At 56.8% G+C, this 25,834-nt stretch overlaps 1 protein-coding gene across 1 annotated transcript; it reads right to left on the bottom strand.

The window, feature by feature from the left end:
* Positions 1–636: 636 nt before the first annotated feature.
* On the bottom strand, positions 637–25,436 carry MRC2 (mannose receptor C type 2). The gene is made up of 30 exons (XM_042914500.1): positions 25,413–25,436; positions 23,522–24,044; positions 22,655–22,828; positions 22,292–22,456; positions 21,956–22,069; positions 21,336–21,479; positions 18,549–18,737; positions 18,239–18,393; positions 17,195–17,302; positions 15,151–15,266; positions 14,533–14,681; positions 13,742–13,959; positions 12,904–13,046; positions 11,770–11,872; positions 11,366–11,504; positions 11,216–11,251; positions 10,727–10,887; positions 10,573–10,640; positions 9,753–9,853; positions 9,312–9,454; positions 5,529–5,643; positions 5,234–5,397; positions 4,961–5,069; positions 4,193–4,431; positions 3,856–4,024; positions 3,612–3,761; positions 3,155–3,274; positions 2,781–2,960; positions 2,244–2,270; positions 637–2,123 (listed from the first exon to the last, which is right to left on the bottom strand). The coding sequence occupies exons 1-30, from the start codon at positions 25,434–25,436 to the stop codon at positions 1,900–1,902; spliced, it is 4,470 nt and encodes a 1,489-aa protein (XP_042770434.1). The 3' UTR covers positions 637–1,899.
* Between the last annotated feature and the right edge of the window lie 398 nt (positions 25,437–25,834).

Below are 25,834 nucleotides of genomic sequence, written 5' to 3'. Positions count from 1 at the left end.
CTACCCCACCAGCCAGCCAGTCCAAACTAACACCCCCTTCCCATGGCCTAGTTCAGTCTTCCCCATAGCACCTAGCACGTACCTGGCATCGTTGACTAGCAGAGCCTCCTCTTTGTTGGCTGCTGTCTGCAGCTCAAATATCCGGAGTGAATGCTGGTGGGAGAAAGGTCTTGCAAGCCACCGACCCCGCCTCTGGGGGGTTTCAGAGCCCAAACTCCCCAAGAACAAATGTGCACTTTCTCAAAGCTCAGAGACAGGTATGTGGCTGCCTTGAAAGATGGTGACGTGGAGCCCCCAGCCCAGGGCTGGCCTGAGCACCTCCAAGGCTGCCCTGGGGGCCGCCGCCCAGAAATAACAGTAACAGCTGGCATTTATGAGGCCCTTACTGGCTGAGCTCGGAGGTGCTGGGCTGCTAACTGCTTTGCACAGATGATTTCATTTAATCCTCAAATATCCTTAAAGCAGCCCCAGGAAGCTCATCCGGTCCTCCTATCTTACACACGTTGAAAAGTGAGCTAAGTTGCCAAAGCTCACATAGCCATCAGGTGGCTCCTGAGCTGTCACTTACTTACACACACGTCCCCAGGAATAGGGAACGTGGGGAGCAGGCCCAGAAAGGCAAGGGTCCAGAAGAAGAGACAAGGGTGCAGGGGTCTCCATGGGGCCAAGGCATAGTAACAAAATGGTGGACCGCAGAAAGAGCACACAACACTAACTCCAAACACGACATTTCTCTCTGAGGCAACACGAGGAAGTTTTGACGACAGAACAAAGCACGAACCCTTCTCTCTCAAGCCTCTTAAAGGTGTTTTATTTGTTTGCTTCTTTCTCTTTTCTTTTTTTCACAATAATGGCACATTAAAAAAATTAAGAACTACAAAAAAGGACGTCTTTGAGTCTGTGTTCACACTGCCCCGCGCCATGGCACAGGGACTGGCCGTCCGCCCCAGCCCCCGCCGGGGTTCCGGAAGGCACTGAGTCAGCGCCCTGGGACTGGGCCCCCCAGGAGCTTGGGCACTGTTCCTCTGGGCCCCACTAGAGGGCGGTCTCCTGCTTCTGAGGTCCCCGGGGCTCTAGCAACCCCCTCCTCTCTCCCAACCAGAGCCAGGAGCTGGAAACGTTAGGGAACTTACTTTGGTCCCCACAGGGGACTCTTTAGGGACAGAGCCCTCCCCTAACCGGCAGGAGATGACACCTCAGCCCGGTCACCCCCAGAAGGTCAGGGCGTCTCTCCCAGTCCTGTCTCCAGCCCAGGTGACACCCCAGTGGTGCCCTGGTTCTCAGGCCCAACCTAGGCCCCTCCTGCCATGCCCCATGGGCCACTCCAGCAGGCACAGGAGTGACAGATGCTTGGCTCCCTCCGCTGACACCCACCATGAGCAACAGGGCTCCCCAAACCCTGGGGCTCTGGCTCAGAAGGAAGGGCTGCATGAGAAGCAGGGAGAGGGGATGGGGGAGAGGGGTTGGGAGCCTAGGCTTCCAGGAAGGAGAGAAGCGACAGAGGCTGGCTGAGGGCTCAGGGGAGGACCCTCAGGTTCTGCAATGAGAAGGGGGTCCTGGGGCGTGGGTCAGCAGGCCTGGGCAGTGGGGCCTGGGGAGAAAGGGGCAGAAAGAGGCTCCCGTCCTGCTTCCGGTCACCATGGGGGCACAGGCCTAGGTGACAAGACCTTAGGCCCCCCAAAAGGGAAACACCACTCTGCACTCAGCCAGGTCTCAGCCCAGCCCTCATGGGAGGGAGGGACCCCACCAGCCAGGCCCTGCTCAGCCCCAGCTCCCGACAGTGATCCCAAAGGCACCCCTCCATAGGCCACCTGGGCTGGTAGCTGGTGGGGGGGCCCCGCTGACCCAGGGCCCAGCCTCCCCACTCCTCCTGTCCCCACCCTGCCCACGCCCTTGGCTCTACTCCTGCTGCTCATTCATTTCCATGTCAGACACCAGAATGTTCTTCTCAGTGGCCTCGCCGGGGCCAGAGGCGCTGCGGCTGTAACGGGCGCCCTCAAAGGTCCCACGCTCCGCGCTCTGTCGCCGCCGGTAGAGGATCAAGGCCGCAGTCAGCAGGGCCAGGAGCAGCAGCACCGCCATCAGCACCACCACCAGGGCCGCCGGGTTTTCCGGGAGCGCTGCTGCGGCAAGCCGGACACTCAGGGGACAGGCTGCCCGCCGGCTGCCCACCTGCCCACCTGCTGCCCTGCATGCGGGGACAAGCGGGGAGAGGGCTGGTCTGGGCCCAGCTGCAGACTCACCCGATGGAGAGAAGCTGCTTTCCTCAGCTGCAGGGGAGAGGGAGGGACCAGTCAATAACCGAAGTAGTTAACAGAAATAATAAGCAAACACGGAGACAGCACTTCCCGAGTGCCAGCCACGTTATGAGCTCACGAGCTCGTTTAATTTCGTAGGTACTGTTATTATCCTCATTTTACATAGGAAGACACTGAGGCCACAGGCTTCAAGTAACTTGCCCAAGGTCACAGAGTTGGTAAAGTGGTTTGCCCGGGGCTTGAACCTTGTCCCTGCCCTTAACCGCTACAAAATGATGGGTTTGCTGTCTAGTTTGGAAATTTGTAGGAAGGGCCAGTCCCTCCTACAGACCAATTTATCCCGGGGGAGGGTCCTGGCGGCCCCGGGGCCCATCGGTTCCCGCCCTCCTGTCCCGCCGTGTCTCCGGCGGAATGAGAAGCAGGCCCCTGGCCCAGGCCCAGCACCGGCCGGTGGCGGCGGCCGTGTGGGGGCGGCTGTGGGGGCGGCAGGGGGCTGAGCGCAGCGTCTGCCAGCGCACTCACCTCGAGGGAGCTTGCAGACGACGCCCATGGTGATGTTGGTGCAGGCGCCGGGGCGCCACAGCCCGCTGCTGCTCTGGATCCAGTAGCAGCTGTTGTGGCTCAGCATGCTGGGGCCCAGGCCGGGGGGCCCCCAGTTGGAGTAGTTCACAGCTGTGTTGTCATGCCAGACCAGGGTGCCTCCTATGGGAAACAAGACACTGAGGGGTGTGGGGGAGAGGACACAAGGTGGAGCAGGAGCGGGTGCAAGAGAGCAGGCCTGTTCTAGAACCAATTCCCATCTCCTGCAAGCCCTCACCCCCACCAAGCCCTGGTGGAGGGCTTCCCCCCTGTACCCTGAGGCTTCACCCTCCCGATGCCACACACAGGGTACCCACCTTTGGGGTTGAAGTTCATGCCCAGCCAGGCCCCCCGACTCTGGCCCTCGGAGCTCTGCAGGTGCTCCCAGACGAACACATTCTCCATCTCATCCAGAATGGACAGGACTGCCCCACCCGCTGGACACAAGGGAGGCCCATGTCAGGGCAGACAGGTCTCCCCAGGGGGTGGCGGAGACCCCCCCTCCCCCTTCCCAGAGGCCCCAGCCCTCTTCTCTGGCAGCCTGGGTAGAGGATGGTGTGGAGTCTGGGCGTCTGCGTGTGCGTGGCAGGTGTTACATGCGTGTAATGTCACATGTGGTCCCTGTAAATCGGAACACGACGGGGCACTTATGTGTGAGTGCGGCCTACAGGTGGAGCGTAGCAGGGGGACTGCATCCATGGAGTCTGTAAGTGTCCACGCCAGGGGTCACCACCTGAAATGCCCACGCGTGGGCACTCGCCTGCCCCGGCCCACCTCTCTGGCAGCGCTGCAGCGCCTCCTTGTGGCCCAGCAGCAGCTCCATGTGGAAGGAGTAGCAGTGCTCCCGGAAGGGAATCCAGGCGGAGTCGGCCAGCCCTTGGGGACAGCTGCCGTGGTAGCTTATTCTTCGGGGAGGAGGGGGCCCTGCGGGGGTGCAGGGTTGAAGAAGTGTCCCAGAGTCCTCCCCGGGATAACCTGCGCCTTGCCCACCCCTCGGCCCCAGCGGCTGGGCACTCACCACTGTTCCCACCACAGACAGCACCCTGCAGCTTGGTGTCGCAGCTGGTGGTGCGCCAGGCCCCGTCTACGTCCACGTAGGCGCAGCCCCCTGGCTGCTGGGGCTCCCCGTCCTGCCAGCTCACATAGCTCAGCGGCTCCTCCGAGACCCAGGAGTACCTCCGGGAGCCCTGGGCACGAGGGGGCCATCAGGGTGGGAAGAAGGGGGCCAGTGGGGGGAGGGGATGGGGGGGTGGGGGGAGGTGGGTGAGGTAAGGCAAGGAGTCGGGAGGAGACAGGGAGGGAAATCAGGGGAGCGGTCCCCAGCCCCGGCGTCAGGACAAGTGTTGGGGGCCCACCTCCTCACTGGCCAGCCCGATCCAGAGCGGGGTGCGCAGCCCTCGGGAGGCCTGAGTGAGGAAGGCCTGGGTATAGGGGTCGGGCACGCGGGCCAGGCTGGCGTTGCGGCTCTCACACAGCAGGAGGGCGTCATGCCAGCGCAGAGGCTTCTGCAGCAGCCGGAAGGTGCCGTTGAGGTAGGAGAGCACAGTGCCCGGGGCAGGGGGCGACGCTGCTGGGGATGGGCTCAGGGAAGGGTCTACAGGGAAGGGGGCAGAGCTCAGGCCAGGCTCTGCCTCCCTCACCCCACTTCCAGGCATGAAGCTGAGAGAGCACCAGCCACGGGGCAGAAACCAGGTCTCTGCCGGGCACGGTGCCTGGCACAGACTAACAGGAAATGTTAGCCACTGTTCCTAAGAACACATTCTTGCTGATAAACAGAGGAGCAACCTAGTCCTACCCCAGGAACCCATAGAACATGCACGGGGCTGCAGGTGCCTCAGATGCGGAACTTCAGGTTCCTGACAACAGGCACGCGCAGTGTCTAGCTGCCCCCTGTCAGCCCTCCATCCTCCCAAACCTTCCTCCTGAGACCCTCAGCACTCACTGCCTTTCCCTCTGACTGGCGCCTGGCCTTTCTGCCCGTCTGCTTCCCAAGCAGATACTAGACTCTGGGGGTGACCTCAGGGGGGGTCCTGGGTCTATGAGACTATGTTTCATTCCTCCTGGCATGGCCCACAGCATCGGGCCCCAGTGCTGATGTTTCTGAGTTCGCTGGTGACACGTACCCGTGCTCTTCTGGCAGATGAAGCCATGCGTCTCCTCTGTGCAGCTCCGATCATCCCAGCGGCCAGTGAAGTGAGCTGAGGGGCTGTGCAGGACCACCGCACAGCTGGTCTGGGGGAAAGGAACTGCTCAGGGAAGCCCCGGCAGCTTTCCCCTGTGCCACTGCCCTGGAAAGGCTGCACTCTGAGCAAAGAGGCTGGAAGACAGGGGGACCCCAGGAGTGAAGGCAGGTGCGGCAGGTTGGCGTGGGGGTGCAGAGGGAGGGGCTTCCTCACCGGTATGTTGCCACTGGGAGCAGGGCTGGGGCCAGAGGGCTCCCCAGGTGCCCAGTTGGTATACAGCAGAGGCTCCTGCTCCACCCACTGGAAGTCCCTCTGAGAGGCATGGAGGCCAATCCAAAGGTCAAAGGTCACATTGGGCAGGCTGGCTGTGATGAAGGCTACAGTTCCCCAGAAGAGAGAATTATGAGTGACAGGACAGCCCCTTGCTCACTCGGCTCTAGCCATCTTGGGGGAGGGGCGGTGGGATCACGTCAGAGGATACTGGGGCCCTCCCATGGGCTGGCCCTACCTTGCTCTAAGGGGTTGGCAATGGTGACCAGTTGGGCCTCTTGCTGTTCACAGGAGAACTGTGCCTCTGACCACTTCACCCGGTCCTGAGGGTCCTGGCCCTGGATTCGGAAACACTGGGGCGGAGGGGGAGACATGATGTCCTGCCCCACCATCCTGTCCCACAAACCCAGAAACTCTGCTGTGCAGCCCTCAGTGGCAGGCCCTGGGAGGCTTTGAGGGCTGTGAGAACAATAAATCAGAATCAGGACATCTGGGGCTCCTTGAGCAAGGCTCTGGCGCCCTCTCAGCCCAGCACCCCACATTCACACACACGTCCCTACACTCGGGAGAGTTTGTCAGTGGCAGGATTTCTTTGGGTCACCAAAGTCTCTATTACCTATGACAGCAGAGCCTGGACCACGCATGGAGACAAGGTCTGTCTCAATTTCAGCTAAACATGTTTTTGAGTGTTGCCTGAAATCCGCTATTTTACCCCATGAACTTAAAAGTTCACCTGTATGATATCCTTATCTTTTTTTTTAATGTTTATTTATTTTGGGGAGACAGAGCGCAAGCAGGGGAGAGGCAGAGAGAAAGGGAGACACAGGATCTGAAGCAGGCTCCAGGCTCCGAGCTATCAGCACAGAGCCCGACACGGGGCTTGAACCCATAAAGCGCAAGATCACGACCAGGGCTGAAGTCGGACTCTCAACTGACTGAGCCATCCAGGCGCCCCCATCCTTAGCTTTACTTTCGAATGATCTTTACTAGGCAGCAGCCTGTAACTCTGTAATTTTGTTTCTCTGTTCCCACCTTCACTACTTCTGTAAGGTCAAAGGAACCCTGTGTGGGAAATCTTTCAAGTGAAGACTATTTAAAAATGAATGACTTCCAGCGATTTCTTCCTTGGTAGGATGGAGGAGAAAGAAAGGAAGGAAGCTTTGGAGTCACAGAGGGCCGGGGGACGTGCAGCTCAGATTCCAGATCTAACTTAACCCTTCTGTAAAATGGGATTAAAAAAATCTGCCTTTTGGGGTCATTTTAAAGGTTAAAGAGAACAGTGCACAACACAGGAGCAGGAGCTTAACAAGTAAAAGCTCTTACTATTACTCTTATGAGCAGCTCTAGCATGAGCTTACTGATGCAAATGTCAGATTTGGGGTAGAAAACTATAAGCCCAGAAATAACGCAAGAGTTTGGGGGAGGTTTATCATGAAGCCCATGCATTTGGTTTCACAGAAGCAGTTCAGAGACACTGAGGCCTCCTCTAAATAACTAGCAAAATTAGTCACAAGATGAGAAGCAGCAAGGTCACACCCGTATCAGCAAGTATCAGCAGTTAAAGAGAGGAAGTATTCAGCCCAGCCCAACAAACACTACAGGACCTCCTATCATGTGCAAGTATATTTAGTGATATGTCAGGAGCCAGTGGCCCTGCCCTCCAGGAGCTTAAGGCTAGTGGGAGAGGTGGATCCTTACCCTCTCGCCCTACATCCAAATGCTATGGGGCTGCAAAGAGGGCAAAAAACTAGCAGAGCAAGGTATCTGGGGCCAGGTAGCGAAGGGGCTAACAGCCTCTCATAATTCAAAGGCTTCTGACAGGGGAGTAACTGGTATCTTCACAATGATGCTGATGCATTAAGACAGAGACCAGTTAGAGGCGCCTGGGTGGCTCAGTTAAGTGTCCGACTCCGGCTCAGGTCATGATCTCGCAGTTCGTGAGTTCAAGCCCTGCGTCGGGCTCTGTGCTGACAGCTCGGAGCCTGGAGCCTGCTTCGGATTCTGTGTCTCCCTCTCTCTCTGCCCCTCTCCCGCTCACACGCTCTCTTTCTCAAAAATAAATAAACATAAAAAAAAATTTTTTTTAAAGAAAAAGACCAATTACCTACACATAATATGTTGTTTTATATCAGGTAGGAGAAGCCACAAGAGTAAGTTTTTGAAAAAGGTAATGACATGAGAAAAATGCTCACAATACAGCCCTGAGAAAGAAAATCGTGTTACGTAGTTTGATCGTGTTAGGTAGTACAATCTCAATTATGTGGAAAAAGGCAAGAAGCGGAGTAATGGTATTAATAGTGGTTATTTCTGGAGAGGATGAGTGAGTGAATTTTATTTTTTTCTTTCTGTGTTTTCTGAAGTTTTAATAATACACGTGTTTGTTTCTAGAAAAGGTATAATATTCTCTTGAATATTCTGAAGACAGTAAGAGCTCCATGACACCAAGGGCTGGCTGCGCTCCATTACAGGACAAAGATTTACGGATTATATGATCCAGGGTTAACTAATCTAATCCTCACAATTTGGCTAAGTGGTTTTACAACCTCGGCAAAGCAAGCAGGGACTGAAGCTCGTACTCATGATGCCAGCACAAACAAAAAACCGCTGCTCCTCTCAGCAGTGTTTTCACCACGAGGCGAAAACAATGAAGGTCTAATCAGATCTATAAGTCAACCCACTAGTGCAGAAGTAACCACTGTGGGGAAGAAATTCACACTCTTGAAGGAACATTTTGAAGCCCTGTTTGGAAACATATCCCTTCTGATTCATGTTACCGCCCCAAACTTTCCTATCTGCACACCCAGAACCCTTGGGAAAAGAATTTCCTAAATGGCGTTTCCAAAAAAATCTTCCAAAGGCTTGTTCTTAAACCATCTTAAGCAGATCTTCTGATTAGTTTATGAGGCAGATTAGTTTAGAATGCGGAAACTTCGTAGCTGATTTTTAAACAAAAACCTTTGTTTAACTGGTAGAAAGACTGGAAAATGAAAAAAGTCCAACCAACAATGAATGAACTTTTTCATTCTGATGTATTTGTCTTTGTGAGGCAACCTTTTCATCTACAATAACCATTAAATCCAAAATAATTCGAACTTCAAACAAGACCTGTGAAGCCCCAAATCACAAAGTGTCAGACCAAGATATTTTTTTAAATAATGAAATAATGCAATTACCTTCTCTTATCCAAATTACTTAAATACAAAAAATTATTATCATTGATCATTTTTGAGGCCTTTTCTCATACCACTAATATAGAAAACATTTTTAAACTTAACTTAAAAACACTTTTTCAAGGGGCCCCTGGGTGGCTCAGTCAGTTGGGCATCCAACTTCAGCTCAGGTCATGATCTCACAGTTTGTGAGTTCAACACCCCCCTCCACCCAGCCGCCCCTCATCGGGCTCTGTGCTGACAGCTCAGAGCCTGGAGGCTGTTTCAAATTCTCCCTCTCTGCCCTTCCCCCACTCATGTTCTGTCTGTCTCTCTCTCTCTCTCTCTCTCTCTCAAAAATAAATAAACATTAAAAAAAATTTTTTAAATACTTTTTCAAAAAAATACCTGTATTCTCTTTCAATCTTTAGCTCATGCTTTATATTCTTTTGTTCTTGTGCATATTTTAATACATATAACATTAATCACATTAGTACAGAAGTAAATATATACATATTCACACACATATATACAATGTACATACATATTCTTTGAACGTTCAGTATTTTGTTTCCTAACAGGAATTATCAAAATTATCAAACATTATCGAAATGTTTGGCAACCACTAATCTCGAAAACTCACCGCACTATGTGGACACTCTACCTGGTGGATTAGAAGGTGCTACCAAAAGAAGTTGTTTTCCAGGGAGTCTAGCCCCGGCACCAGGGCTAAGCAGGAGAGACGTTGGTGGGCATAGGCAAGGGGCCACGAATTTGATGTTGCCGAAGGGCCAGGACTCCTGAAAGTCGGCCTTGCCGTGTTCACATCGTCTCCCCTGACTCCCTTGGGGGGCCCCCTCCCCATCTCCTACCTTATTGAGGAACTGCTTCCAGCCAGAGGGGCAGCCCCCCAGGGCCGTGGGCGGCAGGTCTGGGGGCTGTGGCTCTCCAGTGCTGTTGCTGCGTTTGCAGATGTAAGGCAAGGCTGTCAGGCACCTCTGGTCCCCCCAGTCCTCTGCAGAAAGAGGGGGGTGGTCGCTCTAGCATAGGGCAGGGCGGGCAGCACCCTTACCTCATGCCCTAAGAAAAGAGCATGGGGGTCAGGTGCCTGTATCCAGCTCTATCTAAACTCTAGTCCTCTATGGCTGCTGGACCGTGGGGACAGGTCCCCTCTCTGGGTCTAGCCCCTCTTGGGTTGTGGGAACAAAGAGAATGAGAAGAGACTGTCGGCCCTGCCTAGGCTCACCTCACTGCCCCCAACATCAACTTTCTCCTGGGCTTCTGCACCCTCTCTGCCCCCGCCTTGCTCTCACCTCGGCTGGCGGTCATGTACACACACTTCTTATCCTTGCCGATGGGCCGAGGTTTACCGGGTGCCCAGGAGATGAAGTTTATAATGGAACCATCTGTCCACCTGCAATGGCACCAGGCAGAGGTGACTCCAGCATTGGCCCTGGGCCCAACCTCCCTTGTATGCAGCAATGAAGGCCACCAAAAGGGGGGCAGGAAAGGGCCCAAGTCCAGGGGCTCCAGGCTGAGAATGAGGCTACTGAGCTCAGGGCAGCTGGGGACCCAGAGACCTGGTGCCTCCAGGGAAAGCCCAGCCCTCCCTGGGCTCTCATTCTCTACCTAGAAAAGCCCAAGAATCCCAGAGCAGAGGCCCAAGGGCAACAGTGTGCTGAGATACCTATGTGCTCCTGGTCCTCGCTGCCTCAAGCCTCTTCATGCATGGCAGGTGGGTACTGAATACAGAGAGAGCCCTCTGGACACCATATGTTCTTGCCCATGTCCTGAGGGGGCCTTATTCAAGAGTGGCCCCAGCATAATATGAGCTGCCATTATTTGGTGCCCAATTATATGCTGGATGCTGTGCTAAGGACTTCACATACCTTCTTTCTAATCCTCAGAGCAATCTTACCAGGCAGCATTATTCTCATTTTTAGGTGAGAAAATCAAGGCCCATTTGATCAAGGCCACACAGCCAGTGAGGAACAGAGCTGGATTCAAATTCAGGTCTATCTGCCTCTGTCCTCAGCCTCCCTAGCTCCCACCTGGGCCGTGGGTGGCCATCCAGGCATGTGTACCCCCCACCCGCTACCCCCCCCCCCCCCCCCCCCCCAGGAAGGCTCCTACCTGAAACGCCCATCACTCTCTGCAGTGTGCAGGCCGATCCACCAGTGCTGCTCCTGGCCCCGAGAGAACTGGGGAAACCGGTCAGGCAGATGAGGGGTGGCAGGGCCTCTCCTCCAGGTCCTGCCCGCAGGCCCCTGCCCGCTCAAATGCTCACCTTCTGCAGGTTGTGCCCCAGGAAGTCCAGCTCGGCCTGGCTGTGCACGGAGGCCAGCTCGGCCTGGAACCACGTGCAGATGCGCTGCGCCTGGGCCCACGTGGAGTGGTGCTCGAAGAACTTGTACTCGGCCTCCTGGAACCGCAGCCACTCCCGCCGGCCTGCGGGGGCAGTGTGAGCATGCGAGTAGCGGCCAGCCAGGGTTTGCTTGCTCTCCCGGTGGGCAAGGCCCGGTCCAAAGGCAGGTAGTAGGTGGCTTTCGAGCCGCTAGGACCCGGGGCAGGAACCACTCCAGGCCCACGCTTGCCCCTGCTTGGAGACGGAGGCCGACAGGGCTCCAGGCGTCCCGATTCCCCTTCCCTGGGCTCGAATCCCTAACTCCTTTCGTTCCATCTCAGCCAGGCCCTGCCCGGAGGTGACGCCCCCTCACCCTCTCCACACAGCCCCGGGGGTGGGGGGGGGGGGGGTGGGGGGGTGCGGGGGCCTCACCTTGCGGGCTGACGTCGGGCTCCCGCACGTCTGTGCCTACAGGGACAACAGGGACAGAGACGCTGCAGGGAAAGGAGACCCCGCCCCTGGATTCCCGGCACCGACGCCATTCACCCCATCCCCCCGTTTCCCAGCGCCATCCCACCCAACCTCGAGGGATCTTGCAGATCCAGTCCAGCTGCGTCTCACACTGCATGGCCACCCACTGCAAGGAGGCCAGGTCGAGCACTGCACAGCCCCGGATGTCGTCGTCGTCGTGCCGGCTCCGGTCGAAATTGTGATAAGAGAACTGGAGGTCGAGGTACGAGAGAGTTATCAGGCACGAGGCACACGCTTCAGCGTCCGAAGGACAGACGAACAGGGGCCCGACCTGAGCTGGGAACCCCTAACCTGGGCTGGACGCCCCGCCCCCCTTTCTTTAACGTGCGGGGTCAAGCCAAATACCCTAAGTCCTCTAAACCTCGCCCACCTCCAGGACCAGTCCTGCCCGGAAAGACCACGCCTACAACCGAGCCCCGCCCACCAGCTGGCCTGTCCCCTCTAGGCCGGCTCACCCCCAAGCCGTCGCTCCAGCGCCAGCTCTGTCCCGCTCCGGGATCTCGACGGTTCAGACCAATCCAGAACCAGTTCTGCTCGTGGATCTCGGGCTCTGATTCACTTCAGCACAACACAGGGGTGGGGACAGAAGACATGGGGATAAGAGGAGCAGTCCCAAGGGCCTGGGGCCTCTCCCGTCTGGACTTCACACCCAGAGAACTGAGCTCGCTGGACCAGACGCCCAGCTCACTGGGGGAGGGTGGCCTGGCTCCCTTCCGGTGGGGTTTGCCCTGCCAGCAAGACTGTGGGCTTTCACTTCAGGATTTCAGTAAGTCGATGGGGATGGAGCATTGACCTGGGGCTCTGAACTCAGATAAAAGTAGATTCCAGTCCGGGGTCACCCGTGGAGCCGCTCTGTGTCAGTGGGCAAATAACCCAACCTCTCTATCAGCCCACATGGGTCAGTGGCAATGTCTACTTCGTAGGGTTGAAAACAAGCCTGAATGAGGATTAAATGTTTAGTGCAGTGCCTGAGACGTGGTGAGAGGCCATTGACAAGAGCTGTATTTACGTCAAATAACGTAACCTTGATGTTTGCTGGGAAGACATGGCCCTGGAATTAAGATCTCAGGAAGCCTGGTCCATTTGGCCTTTTCCCAGTGCCAAGGGGTTAAAGGTGCTCTGTGTCATAGGGTGCTGGGAGCCCACAGGACAGACACAGGGTCCTGGAGGGACCCCCATGGGCAAATGCTCACTTTTGTAGCTTTTGTCCTCCTCTTTCTCAGGAAAAGCGGTTTATTGAGGAGAGTGGGTTGTTACGGGATGGTGTTGGGGGTGTTGGGTGTTGATGCTCAACTTGGATCAGCTTGCAGAGGGATGGGAAGGGCAGTTACTTTTGTCAAAGTCTGTGAGTCTGAGGGGGCCACTGCTGGCTCCCTGACACTGGTGAGCAACAAAGTTTCCAAGTCCAGGGAGACGACGGCTACCTGAGGGAGGACAGCATGGTCCTGGCACTCGCTGCGGATACACAGGTCATTCCGAGCCCTCGGACAGGCCTCACCGGGGGCGCCCTCACCCTGCCCCCTGCCCTGCGCCCGGCAGAACCAAGAGCCCACCCAGGTGCGTGCAGGCCACCGCCCCAGGCTCCGTACCCAAAGATCTTGTTGAGCATGTTGGCCACAAAGTGCTCCTCCTCATAGCTGGCCAGGCTCAGCAGCTGGGCTCCCAAATCCTGGCAGGCCCTCTGGGCCTGCACCCAGCTCTTTTTATCCTGCAGCCGCTCTGAGCTGAACACCTACAGGAACAAAGTCCTGGTGTCCCAGCTGTCCCCATGGGTCCACACGCCCTCCCATGACAGCAGTGGGGAGGGGGGCTGGGGCCGCACTGGACGGGGGTGCAGGCTACCTAAGACAAGCCTGCGCCTCAGAGAATGAGCTCCAGGGAGGGGAGCCAGCACAGCCAGCTCCTAGAGAATACCCCTGCCCAGACCCCTGAACCAGCCACAGTGTGCTGTGGGCCACTCCCTTCCCCTCCCTGGACTGTTTCCTCATGTAACAAAAAAACTTGGACTATGTCAGTGGCTCCCGAACCCAGCAGGGTTTAAAAATTTAGGCCCCACCCCAATCTAGCAAATCCCAATCTCCACAGTGGCAGCCCCAGGCGTTTATTTTTATCAAGCTGCCCAGATGATGCTGAAAAGCAGACATCCCAGCCCCAACATTTGGGAACCTCTGAAACTGATTATCTCCATGATTTTTTTTCAATCCCTCACATGTATATCGAGCACCTATTATGTGCCACACCTGACATTCCACTGACAAGCCTGTCATCAGAAATTACCTCTGTCTGCAAGCTGCTGTGGGGAAACATTGTCCCTGGGGCCCAGTTGCCTGGATCGAGCCTGGGCCCTGCTGGGGCTGCCCTCACCCCGGGCGTGCAGCTCCTTTGCTCCCGCTTTTCTCCCTCCTCCCACACCGGCAGGCTGCCTACCTTATAGCAGTGCCGGAGTTTGGGGTCTGACCCCCAGCCCTGGGGACAGGAGCTGGTGAGGCTGGGCGTGGGGTCTGGCCCAGGCAATTCAGGCGTCACCGGCGTGCCCAGGCTCTGCCGACAGATGTAGCGGGCCCGGAACGCGGTACAATTCTTCACCTCCCACAGCCCCATGGCGCTGCCCGTGGCCAAGGCCACACAGCCCCCACGGCTGTACCCTAGAGGGGGGAGCAAGAGACCCGTTTGCTGAGGACTCGTGGTCCAGTCCTCCCCACAGGGCACCACCCCAGCCGGGCCCTGCACACTGGGTGACCAGCTCGGCCGGCAGCAGGGACCCGGAAGGGAATGGAGGCAGAGTCCCAGCTCTGTGTTTACTCCTGCGTGAGATCTTAGGCAAGTCGCTTAACTTCTCTGAGGCTATTTGACCATCTATCTCATCAGGAAATTGAAAAGGCTACAAAAGATAATGAATGTGAAATGGCAATAATCATAATAGCAAGCACCTGTGCTAGCATCACATACAATAATTAGGCACTTCACATCTATTAATCCATCTCAACCCCGAAGTACCTTATCCTCATTTGACAGATGAGAAATTGAGGCTCAAAGATGCACCAGGCGGTTCGGCCCCAGAGCCTGTGCCCCTAACCATTTCACCACACTGTACCAATAATCAGTTTACTGGGAAGCCCTGGGACTCGGTCCCGGCAGGGCAGGTCCATATGGCCTCCTGGCTTCACCAAGGAAGGTCAAAGAAGGGGTTGGCCAAGTGCCGTGCGGGAAGGGCTCACCAGGCTGGTCACGGTTCCAGTGGGTGTACATGACCTCATCCCCGCTGAGCCAGCGGAAGGAGCCGGTGCTGTTGAGGTCCTGCAGGGCGGTCCAAAAGTACTCGCCGTCCCAATTGTAGATGAGGCTGCTGACAAAGGCCTGCTCAAACCTGTAGAAGAGAAGCTGGTCAGGCAGGGAGCTCGCCCCAGCCCCGACCACTCCCTGGGCCACAGGCCAGATGCCCTGCCCCCCCAACCAGTAACTTGGGGGACCCATGGGGACCCTACAGCTGACACATAGCAACCAAGCTCCCCGCCCACTGCCTGCACCTTCGTGCCTTGCTAAGAAAGTAGAGAAAATCAGACACAGCCAAGGCCTCTCTTGGGCATCCAACCCATATCTACACCTGTTCCTGCTCCTGCCCCTGCCCAGGCCCTGCCCTACACTGGGGTCACTTAATAAACGGGAATCATTCTCATGGCAATATTAGAAAAAAGGTCCTGAAGTCATTTGAGGCTCCCAGGACTCAGGTCCCTCTGTGCTTAATGTTACAACGCCACCCCGTTTGGTGCAAGGTCCACATTAGGCATTGAGACAGGCGTTGAGGGCTAGTCTGGGCACACGGTCCCGGCCTGTACCTGTTGGTGATGGTGACCAGCTGAGAGCCGTGATGGGTGCATAGGCGCCGGGCCTCACCGTAGCTTACTTGGTCCTCTCCCAGCCAGTAGCAGGATGGGCTGTGCCATGTCCAACCCTGGCTCGAGAGAGTGGGCAAAAGAGGGACGTCCGTGGGAAGGACTCTCCTCCCTCCGCCAGAATTCCTGGGGTGGGGGATGCCATGGTGGCACCACTGAATGTGCCACAGGCTTGGGCACAGGACAGAGGGGACTGGTTGGACACCAGAGACGGCTCTTCCTGTGCTGTGTTCTGCATCTTACCACTTCACTTCCCCACTCCCTACCATCACCCACAACTGCCAGACCAGAGGTGGAAGCATGGCCCAAGGGCGGCTGATCTGGAGGCAGCCAGTGACCCGCCTGTGGGCCAGTGAAGAAAGATGGGCGGCCCACTGGACTCCTCTCTCGGGCATTTAAACCAAGAGTCACGGTGGGAAAATTGCCAGTTGGCTGCGAGACCAGAGCTGAAAAGCTGGGAGAGCTGCCAGGAAAGGCTGGGTAATCCTCGGGTCCTGGAAAAGGTACAGTGAGCAGAGGAGGCAGCTAGCCTGGGGTGGGGGGACGGACCCTCAGCGAGGAGCAGCGAAGCTGCTCCTTGATGGTTGGTCCTCTACCATCCAACCCCCACGAGACCAGGCAAGGCTTCACCCAACAGACCTCCCGCCCCTTGGGCCACCCTGAGCTCTCTGCTCCTGCCTTTCACAACAGCAGCCGAAGCTCAGAGAAATTAAGTGATCGGACTTTGTACACAGACAGTACAAGGTGGAGCTCAGACTTGAACCCACACCACAAAGGCTGCTCCTGTCCTGACCACAGCCCTGTTCCATCCTAAGATGACACAAGGTGCCTGCCAGGGCCTTCACCTCCAGGAGCTCTTGAAATGGGAAGGCCTGGGGTGGATTTGAGGTTGGGAGAAAGTTACAGCCCCTTGAGCATGAGCCCAAGCAAAAGAGAAGCTGGTGGGGCGGGGCGGGGGGGAGGGCGGGGGGGAGGCTGTGCTAAGACCCCAGGTCTCCCAGGGTGTTAACTGGGGCTGCTCAACATTGCACACACATTTCAGGTGGCCCTGGGGCCAGCGCCATTAGTCACTCCTCCTCTCTCCCCTGCCCCCACCTCACCCAAGCCAGGACAGAGCCCCCGGGCCAGTCCCTGCCCATGCCGGCCCCCCAGATGCTTCAGCAGGGCCCCTGCTCTCTCTCCTCCCCACTTCAGGTCGTGCCTGTCGTTGTATCGGGCTCCTCCCCGGGGGAGAGCATGGGGTTCAAGTGAGGTGGGGGTGCGGTAAAGGAAAACAGAGTGAGCAGCCAGACTGGCAGCAAGGGGCTGGCAGGAACGTGGCCTCAGCAGATGGAGCCACCAGGGGCCAAAACATCATTAAGTGTCTTTTTTGAGTAACCTCCCCTTATTCATCCACACCACTTACGCCCCTGCTTGGCTGAGGGCCAGGCTGTGGGGAGCCTGGGAGGGCCTGGAGGAGGACATGGGTCCCTCATTCATACACGCACTGCCCCACTAACGTGGGCAGTCCTGGCCCTCTCCCTCCCTGAACATCTGGAAGCCCCTGGGGCTAGGAATGCAAGGAAGGAGACACCAGAAGGGCTTCATTCCTCCAGGAGACAGACAAGCGCACCATGTGTCAGACGGCAAGGTGTGGGCCAGCAGAGACAGAGCCGGCGGGCGGGGGTGGGGGATGCACCCCGGCAGTCTCACTCAGGTGAGGACTTGGGGGCCTGCCCGCACCCACCTCCTGTTCTCTGCCGCCTCTGAGAAGTAGCTTCCCCAAAAAGAGCGGGGGTGGGGAGCTCTGCTTCCTCCCAACAGCCCCCACCCTACCCCCACCCCGCCTCAGCCACTATCACTCTTTCTGGAACAGAGCAGTGTGGAGAGCAGGAGGAAGGGATGTGCCAAGCACGGGAGGATGCCGGGGGAGGCTGCCCCCTCCCTCCCTCCTCTGGGAGCCCCTCTGGTTGGCCCCACCCAGGGGCAGCTCCAGAAGCACCCTCACCTTCCGGCAGCCGTGGTCCTCCTCGGCGGCCCCCTGGCTCAGCTGGCCTGCCTTCTTGCAGATGGACGGTAAGGATTGGTTACAGGGGCTATCATTCCAACGACCTTCCTAGGGACACAGGATGAGGGAGAGTCTCAGCCCTCCCCTCCCCCAAACCCTTTGGCGGACCTGACTTTTAGACCTGCCCCTGCCTCCAACTTGTTGTGTGATCCTGAGCAAGAGACCTGTCTTCTCTGTGTTCCAGACTGTCCTGTGTCCCCAGTCTCCTCGCCAGCGGTTTATCTGCCTTTAGCTCCATCCAGAGGGCAGAGGTGTCTGTGTCCCAGTCCCCAGGAGAATGCCTGGCACGTGGCAGACACTCAACAAATAATTGTTTATAAATTTTTAAATAGCGTCCCTTATGCCAGATGGCTCTGTCTCTGCAGTCCTGGCACCGTTTTGCAGCATCTCACAGCAGAATGTCCTGTCTGTCCCTGGAGTCCATCCTCTGTCCCTCTGACTTGGTCTCTTTTTAAAGGTTCTCTTGTCTCTACTTGAAGCCCTACATCAATTCCTACATCTACCCACACTGCCTCTGAGCCCAAACCATGGCAAACAGCCATCACCCCATAATTTTTTGAGGAGACAGGACCCTGGGCTGGGTAGGGCTGGCACAGAGCAGCCCAGCCAATGGAGTGTGTCCACAAAATGTGGCTTCTGATGCCACCTGCCGGTAGGGAAGGGCAGCCGGTAGACCAAGATCGTGCCAGGCAGAATCCAAAGGCTTCACGAGAATTAACTCTTTAATCCTCCCAATGACCGTATGAGGTTCGCACTGTTAGCGTTCCATTGACAGATGAGGAAACCAAGGCACAGAGAGGTTAAGTAACTTGCCCAAGGTGCCCCAGCCAGTTGGGGGTGGGGAGGATTCAAATCCTCGCGATCTCTGCACATGGAAGGGAAGGGGCTGGTGGGGAAGTGGGGGATTCTGAGAGGCCATGGGGTGGTGGTATAGAGGCAGAAGCTGACAGCGGCACCAGGAGGGTGGGGAGAGGGGGTTCTCACCGGCCCCCAGATGGTGACACAGTCTTCCAGGCTGTCCCGGAAGTTGTTGGGCTCAAACGGGTGCCAGTGGGTGAAGCTCACGAGGCTCCCGTCAGACCACTCAAAATTCATCTGCAGTTTCAAATCATTGAGGCCAATCCACAGCTCCTCCACCTCTGGGATGCAGCAGGGGACAGGGGAGAGAAGACACGGAGAGGTCAGCCTCAGCCACCAGCAGCAGAGGGGCAGTCCCACAGCCTCTTGGGTGGGACCGGATGGGCGCTGGCAAGGCCCTGCCCTCCACTCCGGGTGTGGACGAGCAGCCGCTCACCTTGCTTGATCTGCTTGGTGATGAACTCCAGCTCGGCCATGCTGTGGATGCTGAGCAGGTCGCCCCCGCCCCGCAGACACGCCTTCTTGGACTCCTGCCAGCTGCGCTTCTCAGCCTGCAGGCGGTAGCAGTGGCCCTGGAAGGGCTGCCAGCTGGGCTCGCACTCCACCTTCACGTTGGCCCACACGTCTGCGGAGACCCACGAGATGCCGTTCAGGACCAAGCCACCCAGCCAGGATGCCTTGACCCGCTGAGCGTCAACATGGGCAGGGCCCTGAAGTCACCTCCTCCCCACACCTGCCTCAGATCAGCCCTGGCCGCCAGAAAGGCCCGAATGCTGAAAGGTTCTAAAAAGACAAAGCCCTCCAGGGCTGCTGGAAGCCCAGAAGCGGAGCCCGAGGAAGTGGTGGCAAATTTCACCCAGGACAGGACAGCCCCTCCAGCTAGGGCTTTCAGAAAGAGATGAGTGGGGAGACTCAGGTCAGACCAGCCCTGGGAGCCTCAGTTTCCTCCTCTGTAAATGGGATTTCCTGGGGTGCCTGGGTGACTCAGTCCGTTGAGTGACCGACTTCGGCTCAGGTCTTGATCTCACGGTTCGTGGGTTCGAGCCCCGCGTTGGGCTCTGTGCTGACAGCTCGGAGCCTGGAGCCTGCTTCGGAGTCTGTGTCTCCCTCTCTCGGCCCCTCCCCCGCGCATGCTGTTTCTCTCTCTCTCTCTCTCAAAATAAACATTAAAAACATTTTTTAATGGGATTTCCTATTATAAGATTCAAACTTAGCTCATGTCCACCTTGCTTAATAAATGAGACCACTGTCACTACCTCAGAGAGCATATATTGAGTGTGGACCCAGTGCTGACCTCGGCAGTCCAGGATGTAGGGATGGGGAAGTGGGGCCACCAGGCCAGAGGCCCAAGAAGTCACTTGCTCCTTCCCCTACCCTCAGCTCCACTCAGGGCTGAGAAACTAACCAGGGACAGGCTCTTCCTCACCCCCACTTCCATGCATTTCAGGGTCAGTCTCTAGAGATCGGGGTCCCAGAGCAGCTGAAGCAAACAAGCCCTCACTTGGGCCTTGGCAAGAGAAAACAAGACTTTACTAAACCACCCACAACGTCAGGCTCGGGCAGGACTCTGCCCAGCCAGGCAGGAAAGCATGCACCCACTGGAAGCGTCACCCCAGACCGGGATTCTGGGATCCACTCCATTCTGTGAGACGCTCCAGGGTCCAGCATAGTGCTTCTCAGAGGCCTGAGCCTGAGCTGACTCACTCCTCGGCTCTGACTTGTCAATCATCTCCTGGGCCTCCCGGCTAAGACCCAAGGCTGCCGCCACAGACAGAACCCAAGTTCAGACCCAAGGGGGCCTTCTTCCAGCTGTTGGGAGGAAAGAAACTCAGGAAATATGGATGCTTTGCGGACACAACGGTGCCTGCCTTTGGAATGACATGCCTTGCATGATGAGACCCAGAAGACAGAACGCATTTGAGAAATTGCTCGGAAAAGATGCCTCATGCAGAGCGGGATGAAAGAGTCAGTCCAAGGCCACAGACACATCTGCAGATCCAGGAGGCCTCAGAGGAGACCTCCCCCAATGGGGCCACACTGGGGAGATCCAGGAGCCAGGGGACTTGGTGAGGAGCTAGGCCCAAAGGGGGCCACAGATAGGTCAGGCCTGCCCACAGTAGGGCCCTCCTTCCTTCTAGGTCTGAGAAGACCTTGACTTGGTGCCTGCCCCAGGCCCCCTCTAGCTAGAGGGGAGGTGCCCTATGTGTGGGGTGCCAATCCCTAGGGGAGGAGGAGAGAAAGCAGTGGCTCCCACGGCTACTGGACTCCTGTCGTAGCCCTTCCAACCCACACTGACGAACATCCTCTGCTACCCACGGTCACGCTCCTTTGGGCAAGGCCCTGTCTCCAGCCTTACAACAACCCTGCAAGGGGTAGGAGCTTATTCGCGATTTGCGCTCAGAGACAGAGCTCCTTGCCCAAAGCCACACGCAGCAGTCCCCAGAACAGTGCTGTGCCCATTACCCCAACCTCCTCCATAGGCCCCTACAGCTATCTCTGTGAATCGCAAATGTGAGCAAGACACTCCCTGGCTTAAAAACCCGCAGAGGCTCCCACAGCCTACCTGGCCCCACCCAAACTTGACCCAGCAGCCAAGACCCTTCAGGGACTGGCTGCAACCTGCCTTTCTGAACTGTTCTCTTCAGCATGCCCTCTAAGCCAGGGTGCCTTGGCTGCACCTGCACACACACCTTGCTTGACGATCCTGTGAAATGGAGGCCAGGTGGCGGGGCTGAGAATCTGCATTTAGAACAGCATCACGCCGCCGGTCCAAACACCACACCCTATGAAGAGTCTACACTCCAACTAGACTGCAATCCTCACCAAACTTAAAGCTGCTGTATACTCCCATGCCTCTGCACCTTTGCACATGCTGTTCCCTATGCCAGGAATGCCCTTCCCTTACACCTCTTTACAGTCAACTTAAAAAGCCCAAATCAAATGTCACGTCCATGAAGCCCTCCTTAACTCTCAGGAGCTTAAACAGAGTCTTCTCTAGGCATGTCTTCTCTAACATTTATTACACATATTTTTATAGTGGTACACAACTCGGGATAGTCCAATTGTGTGCTGAGATGTCTGTCACCTCCAGCTGAGTGGGACTGCTACAAGGACCGTGCGGATTACCAGCATTTAACCACATTCCGGTTAGTCCCTCAGCAGAGTCCCTTGCGTCGCCGCCCGACAGGCCCGTCCCCCGCCCCGCGCCGGGACCTCCGCTCACCGGGGGACGGGCGCTCGGCCGTGGCGTTGGGCTTCTTCTTGCACACGTAGGGCAGCGCGATGCTGCAGTCGCGGTTCTGCCAGCCGCCCGAGGACTCCGTGCGGATCACCCCGCAGTTCTCCTCACTCGGGTTGTCCGGCTGATCTGTAGGGAGGGGAGGGGAGGGCGCCAGCAGCCCGGGAGAGAGATACTCACTCACACCCGGGCCTCCTCCGGGCCCTCCTCACAGCCTCCGGCTCCCTCGGGGCCCCTCGCTGCCTCTCACCTCCGCCTCCCCCTCCCCCCTTGGGCCCAAACCCTCCTCCCGACACTGGTGACCGGCCCCCGGGGCCTCCCTGGCCGGGCTGCCGGTGCCCTGGGTGCAGCTGAAGGGACGGACAGGGCCTGAAATCCAGCCCGTGCCCCAGGCCCTGTGCCCTGAGGAGAGGGCATCGGGTTCTAGTTTACGCAAGGCCACTGCACGGGTCCCGATGGGGCAGACCCGGTCCAGGAGGGGGTGGAACCTGCCCCGCCGCCCCTCCCCCACACGGCCTGGAGAAGGGTTCCCGGGGAGGAATAAATAGGAGACCAGATGCCTGTGCAGTCCCCAGGCCACCCTGCGCCCGAACCCCACGCCTCACCACTCTCCCAGTTGAGGTACTTCAGGGGCGAGTTGTCCGACCACTGCCAGCCGCCACTGGTGTCCAGGTCATTAAGGCCAATCCACAGCGTGGAGCTGTAGCCAGTGAGGAGCCCTGACAGCAAGTCAGAGACAGTGAGAAGGGGACTGGCCCACCCGCGGCCCTCCCACTGTGTGCCCCCCCCCCCCCAAGGGCATCCGTGCCCCACCAGCAGGAAGGGCCCAGGGCCCTCCAAAGATGGGCAGCAGGGCCCAGGCTGCCGCCGCCCTGCCCTGCCGGGGCCGCCAGACCCAGGATCCCCCCACCCCCACCCCGGGGACTGCCCTGCCGCCTCACCGTTGATGTAGGTCTGCTCGTGGATCTCCGTGATACTCAGCAGGTCCGCCCCCTGCTGCTCGCAGCTGGCCCAGGCCTCCCTCCACGACAGCGTGGACTGGAAGTTAAACTGGTAGCAGCTGTCAGTCAGCTGGTCCTTGTCCCAGAAGGTCTCACAGTCGTTACCTGCCACCACGACAGCGGGACATGGGTCCCACACGGGAGTCCCTCAAGGAGTGCAGACCCCACACACGCTGCTCCGCGCTACGAGGAGGGGCATCTTATCACCCCAGTCCGGCAAGTTCTTCCACCCATGCTGAGGCCCCTCGTGGTCGGCCTCCCTCCAGGAGCCACCCTGGCCCACCCTCTCCACCCTGCTCTCACTCTTGATAGGGCAGAAGCCCCAGCGCTCGTCCTTGCCGTAGTCCTGGGTGGTGGCACACCACAGGTGCCCATCCTCACGGCCCGTGCTGGTGCAGCTGTGGAACCACTGGTTGTCATACTTGAAGGGGATGGTGCACGGCTTCCCATGGGAGTTTCCCTGGATGGTGTAGACCTCTGCAGAACGGAGCCAGTGTCTTGGCATCTGGACCCCAGAGGCTGCCCGCCCCCCCCTCCGCTCAGGGAAAACCTCCTACCCCAGGGAGCTAGGGATGGGGCAGCGATGCGAAGGCCAAAGTGGCGCTTAAGGCTTTGAGGCCCCCTCCGCCGTCAGATCAGCCAAGGAGCCTGGGAGAGGTCCTGCTGCTCATCCCACAGCGCTGGGAAGGGGTCCCCCCAGCGCCCTTCATGCCTGTCCAAAATCCAGCTGCCCCTCCCCACAAGTTCCATCTCAGAACTCAGGATGTCTTACAGGAAGAGGACCCCCCTGGACAGAGCTGTCCACCACAAAAGGCCCCTCACCGAGTCACCCCGGTCCCTGGTCGCCCCTGCAAAATGGGGAGCAAGACACCAATGGGGTTACTCTAGGGTCTACCCTGGAGAATGGGCCTGGGAGAAGGGAATTTTAAATTTACGTGATACGCTTTTGCACCGTTTGAGGTCCTCGCAAGCATGTATTAATTTTTTAAGTCCTTAAAAATAAATGCTTTGAGGTTAATATTCTTAATTATTCCCAAATGCTTCCCATTACAATTAAAGATACGGCTGCCAAGGGTCTGTATCTGTCGCTCCCGCATCTGTCACTCTGTGGCTCCAGTCCTCCTGACACTGGGGCGGGGGCCCACCTCTTCCCGGCAAGCGGCCTCTCACCATAGTAGGGCCGAGCGCACAGATCCTCATCACTGCCATAGATGCGCCACTGGCCACCGCGGGTCTGGTCGCCGCGCTCGGGGCTGCCGGCCTTGGATGTGTTGCCAGTACGGCCCCCCAGGAGCAGGGACAGCTGGTCACCCAGGGTGCGACAGTGCCAGCGGAGGTTCAGGGCCTCCCGGTCACACTCGTACATGCCCAGGGAGGCTGTGGTGTTGGTGCCCGGCCAGCCCGTGCCCAGGCACTGCATGGCACCCAGGTTGAAGAGCCGGTTTCGGGAGACCCACTTCCAGCGCTGGGCGGGAAGGCTGGCGTTGCAGGCTGGGGAGACTCTGACTTGCCCACCCTGGGCCTCCAGGCAGCCCTGCAGTCCATGGCTGAAGATGAGGAAGACGTTGGGTTCTGGAAGGGAAGGCAGGGCATGATGCCATCCCAGGGGCTCTCCTGGCTGGCTCTTGATGGCCAGTGCCACCTTCCGATGCTGCCCCTGAGCCTGAAACTGGCTGCATGGCCAGCCTCTGCTCTAGCCCCATGCTCAGCCTAGAGGCAGGACTCAGCCCTCCATCCCAGCTTCAAACAGCAAGCCCGACTCCACCTGGCAAGTTGGGCGCTGTATACTTTTCCCAAGATCTTGTGAGGAGCAGCGGACACACTGACATCACTCAGCACATCACAACTTTATCCCAGGCTCCGTGACACAGTGTGGTGTTCCCACCAAAGTTCCTCTCTGGCCTGGAGTAATTGGTCTTGTTCTTCCCCTTGGCCCCTCAGCTTCACTGGCTCCTTCCTTTCCTGACTTCTAGAATCTTCTAGAACGCCCTCCACCTCCATATCCAACCATTCATGCCTCCCAGAACCATTGCACACCATTTTTTTAAGCAGCATTTAGCTGGGCTAAAGCTAGGGCTTCCCCCAGTCACTCATCAATTCACCCATCGCCTCACTGTGCAGACACTCTGGGGAAGGCAGTGAAACCCAACCTGCCCCCGAGCACACTGACTTTACAGATTAAGAAATGGAGACTTAAATGTATGGGAAGTTGACAGTGGTTGCCTGGGAGCTGGGCTGTGATGGGAATGGGGGATGACTGCTAAGGGGTACAGGGTTTCTTTTGGGATGATGAAAATGTCCTACAGTTAGAGTGTCATGATAGCTGTCAAATTCTGTGAATAGAGTAAAACCCAATTAATCGTGTATTTTAAGTGGATGAGTTCTTTGAGACATGACTTACATTTCAGTAAAGCTGAGAAACACAGGTAGAGAGGGAGAGATGGAAGGAAGGAAGGAAGGAAGGAAGGAAGGAAGGAAGGAAGGAAGGAAGGAAGGAAGGAAGAAGGGAGGAAGGGAAGGAGGGAGGGAGGGAGACAGGAATAAAAAAGAGAGAGGATCACGGTTAGTTCAGTCATGAGGTGACCTGCTCACGGTGTCACACAGCCAGGAAGCAAGCCCAGGCCTGACATCCATGTTTCATCACCTAGTTGTACACAACACACACACACAGCACATCCCTGTCACCAAGGAATTTTTGCATCCATGAACCACTACCCCCTTGGGATAATTTCCAGGTCTTAAAGGCATGAATCTGACTGCTAGGGTACAAACCCCAGCTCTGCCACTTAACGTGTGACTTGGGCAAGCCGCATTCCCTCTCTCTGACTCAGTTTCCTCATCAGACTATTGTAAAGGTTAAATGAGAGAATACCTGTAAAGTGTTTGGAGCAGGGTCAGGCACACAGTAAGAGCACTGTAAATTATTGCTGTTGCCATTTATTATCATTACTATTCCATGTTATAGGTAAAGAAATTGACTAAGGGTAGTGAAATGATTTGACCGATCATGAGGCTGGTCAGAGAGGAGCTGAAATTTGGTCCTGGTCTTCGGAGTCCAAACCTCAAGCTCCTTCTGTTCCACCATGGTCTTATCATCCCTCTATACGTCATTCTCTTGGCCAGCTAGAATGATTTTTTAAACATGTAAGTGAGTCCCAAATCTTTTAAAAAATAATATTGGAGTGTTGAAGGTCATAAAGTAAACAGTGATGAATTCAATGACATAATAATCTTTTCCATGGCAAAAAAATACCATGAACAAAGCCAGAATTCCAATGACAACTATATACATAAATTACTGGTGGCAAATAGCTTATTCCCTAATATAAAAAGTTTCTACAAAAAATAGAATGAATTATGAGGAAAATATCAGCAGCGTAGTAGAAAAGAACACACATACACAGCTAAAAAAATGAAATGCAACTGGCTCGTAACTATTTGAAACAGCCTCACTCGTAGTAAGATATAAAATAACATACGTGA

Source organism: Panthera leo, chromosome E1, assembly GCF_018350215.1.
Source record: "Panthera leo isolate Ple1 chromosome E1, P.leo_Ple1_pat1.1, whole genome shotgun sequence".
NCBI lineage: Eukaryota > Metazoa > Chordata > Mammalia > Carnivora > Felidae > Panthera > Panthera leo.
This window is presented reverse-complemented; position numbering and strand designations above follow the sequence as displayed.

Bases quoted from the DNA above. Each gene is read 5' to 3' on its own strand.
- MRC2 (XM_042914500.1), bottom strand. From the start codon at position 25,436: ATGGTGGAACAGAAGGAGCTTGAG. The intron at 13,047-13,741 runs GTAGGCAGCCTG...TTGTTCCTGTAG, and splicing joins AACTCCGGCACTGCTATAAG to GTGTTCAGCTCAGAGCGGCT. The intron at 5,644-9,311 runs GTAGGAGATGGG...CCTCCGCCCCAG, and splicing joins GGAAGCAGTTCCTCAATAAG to TGTTTCCGAATCCAGGGCCA.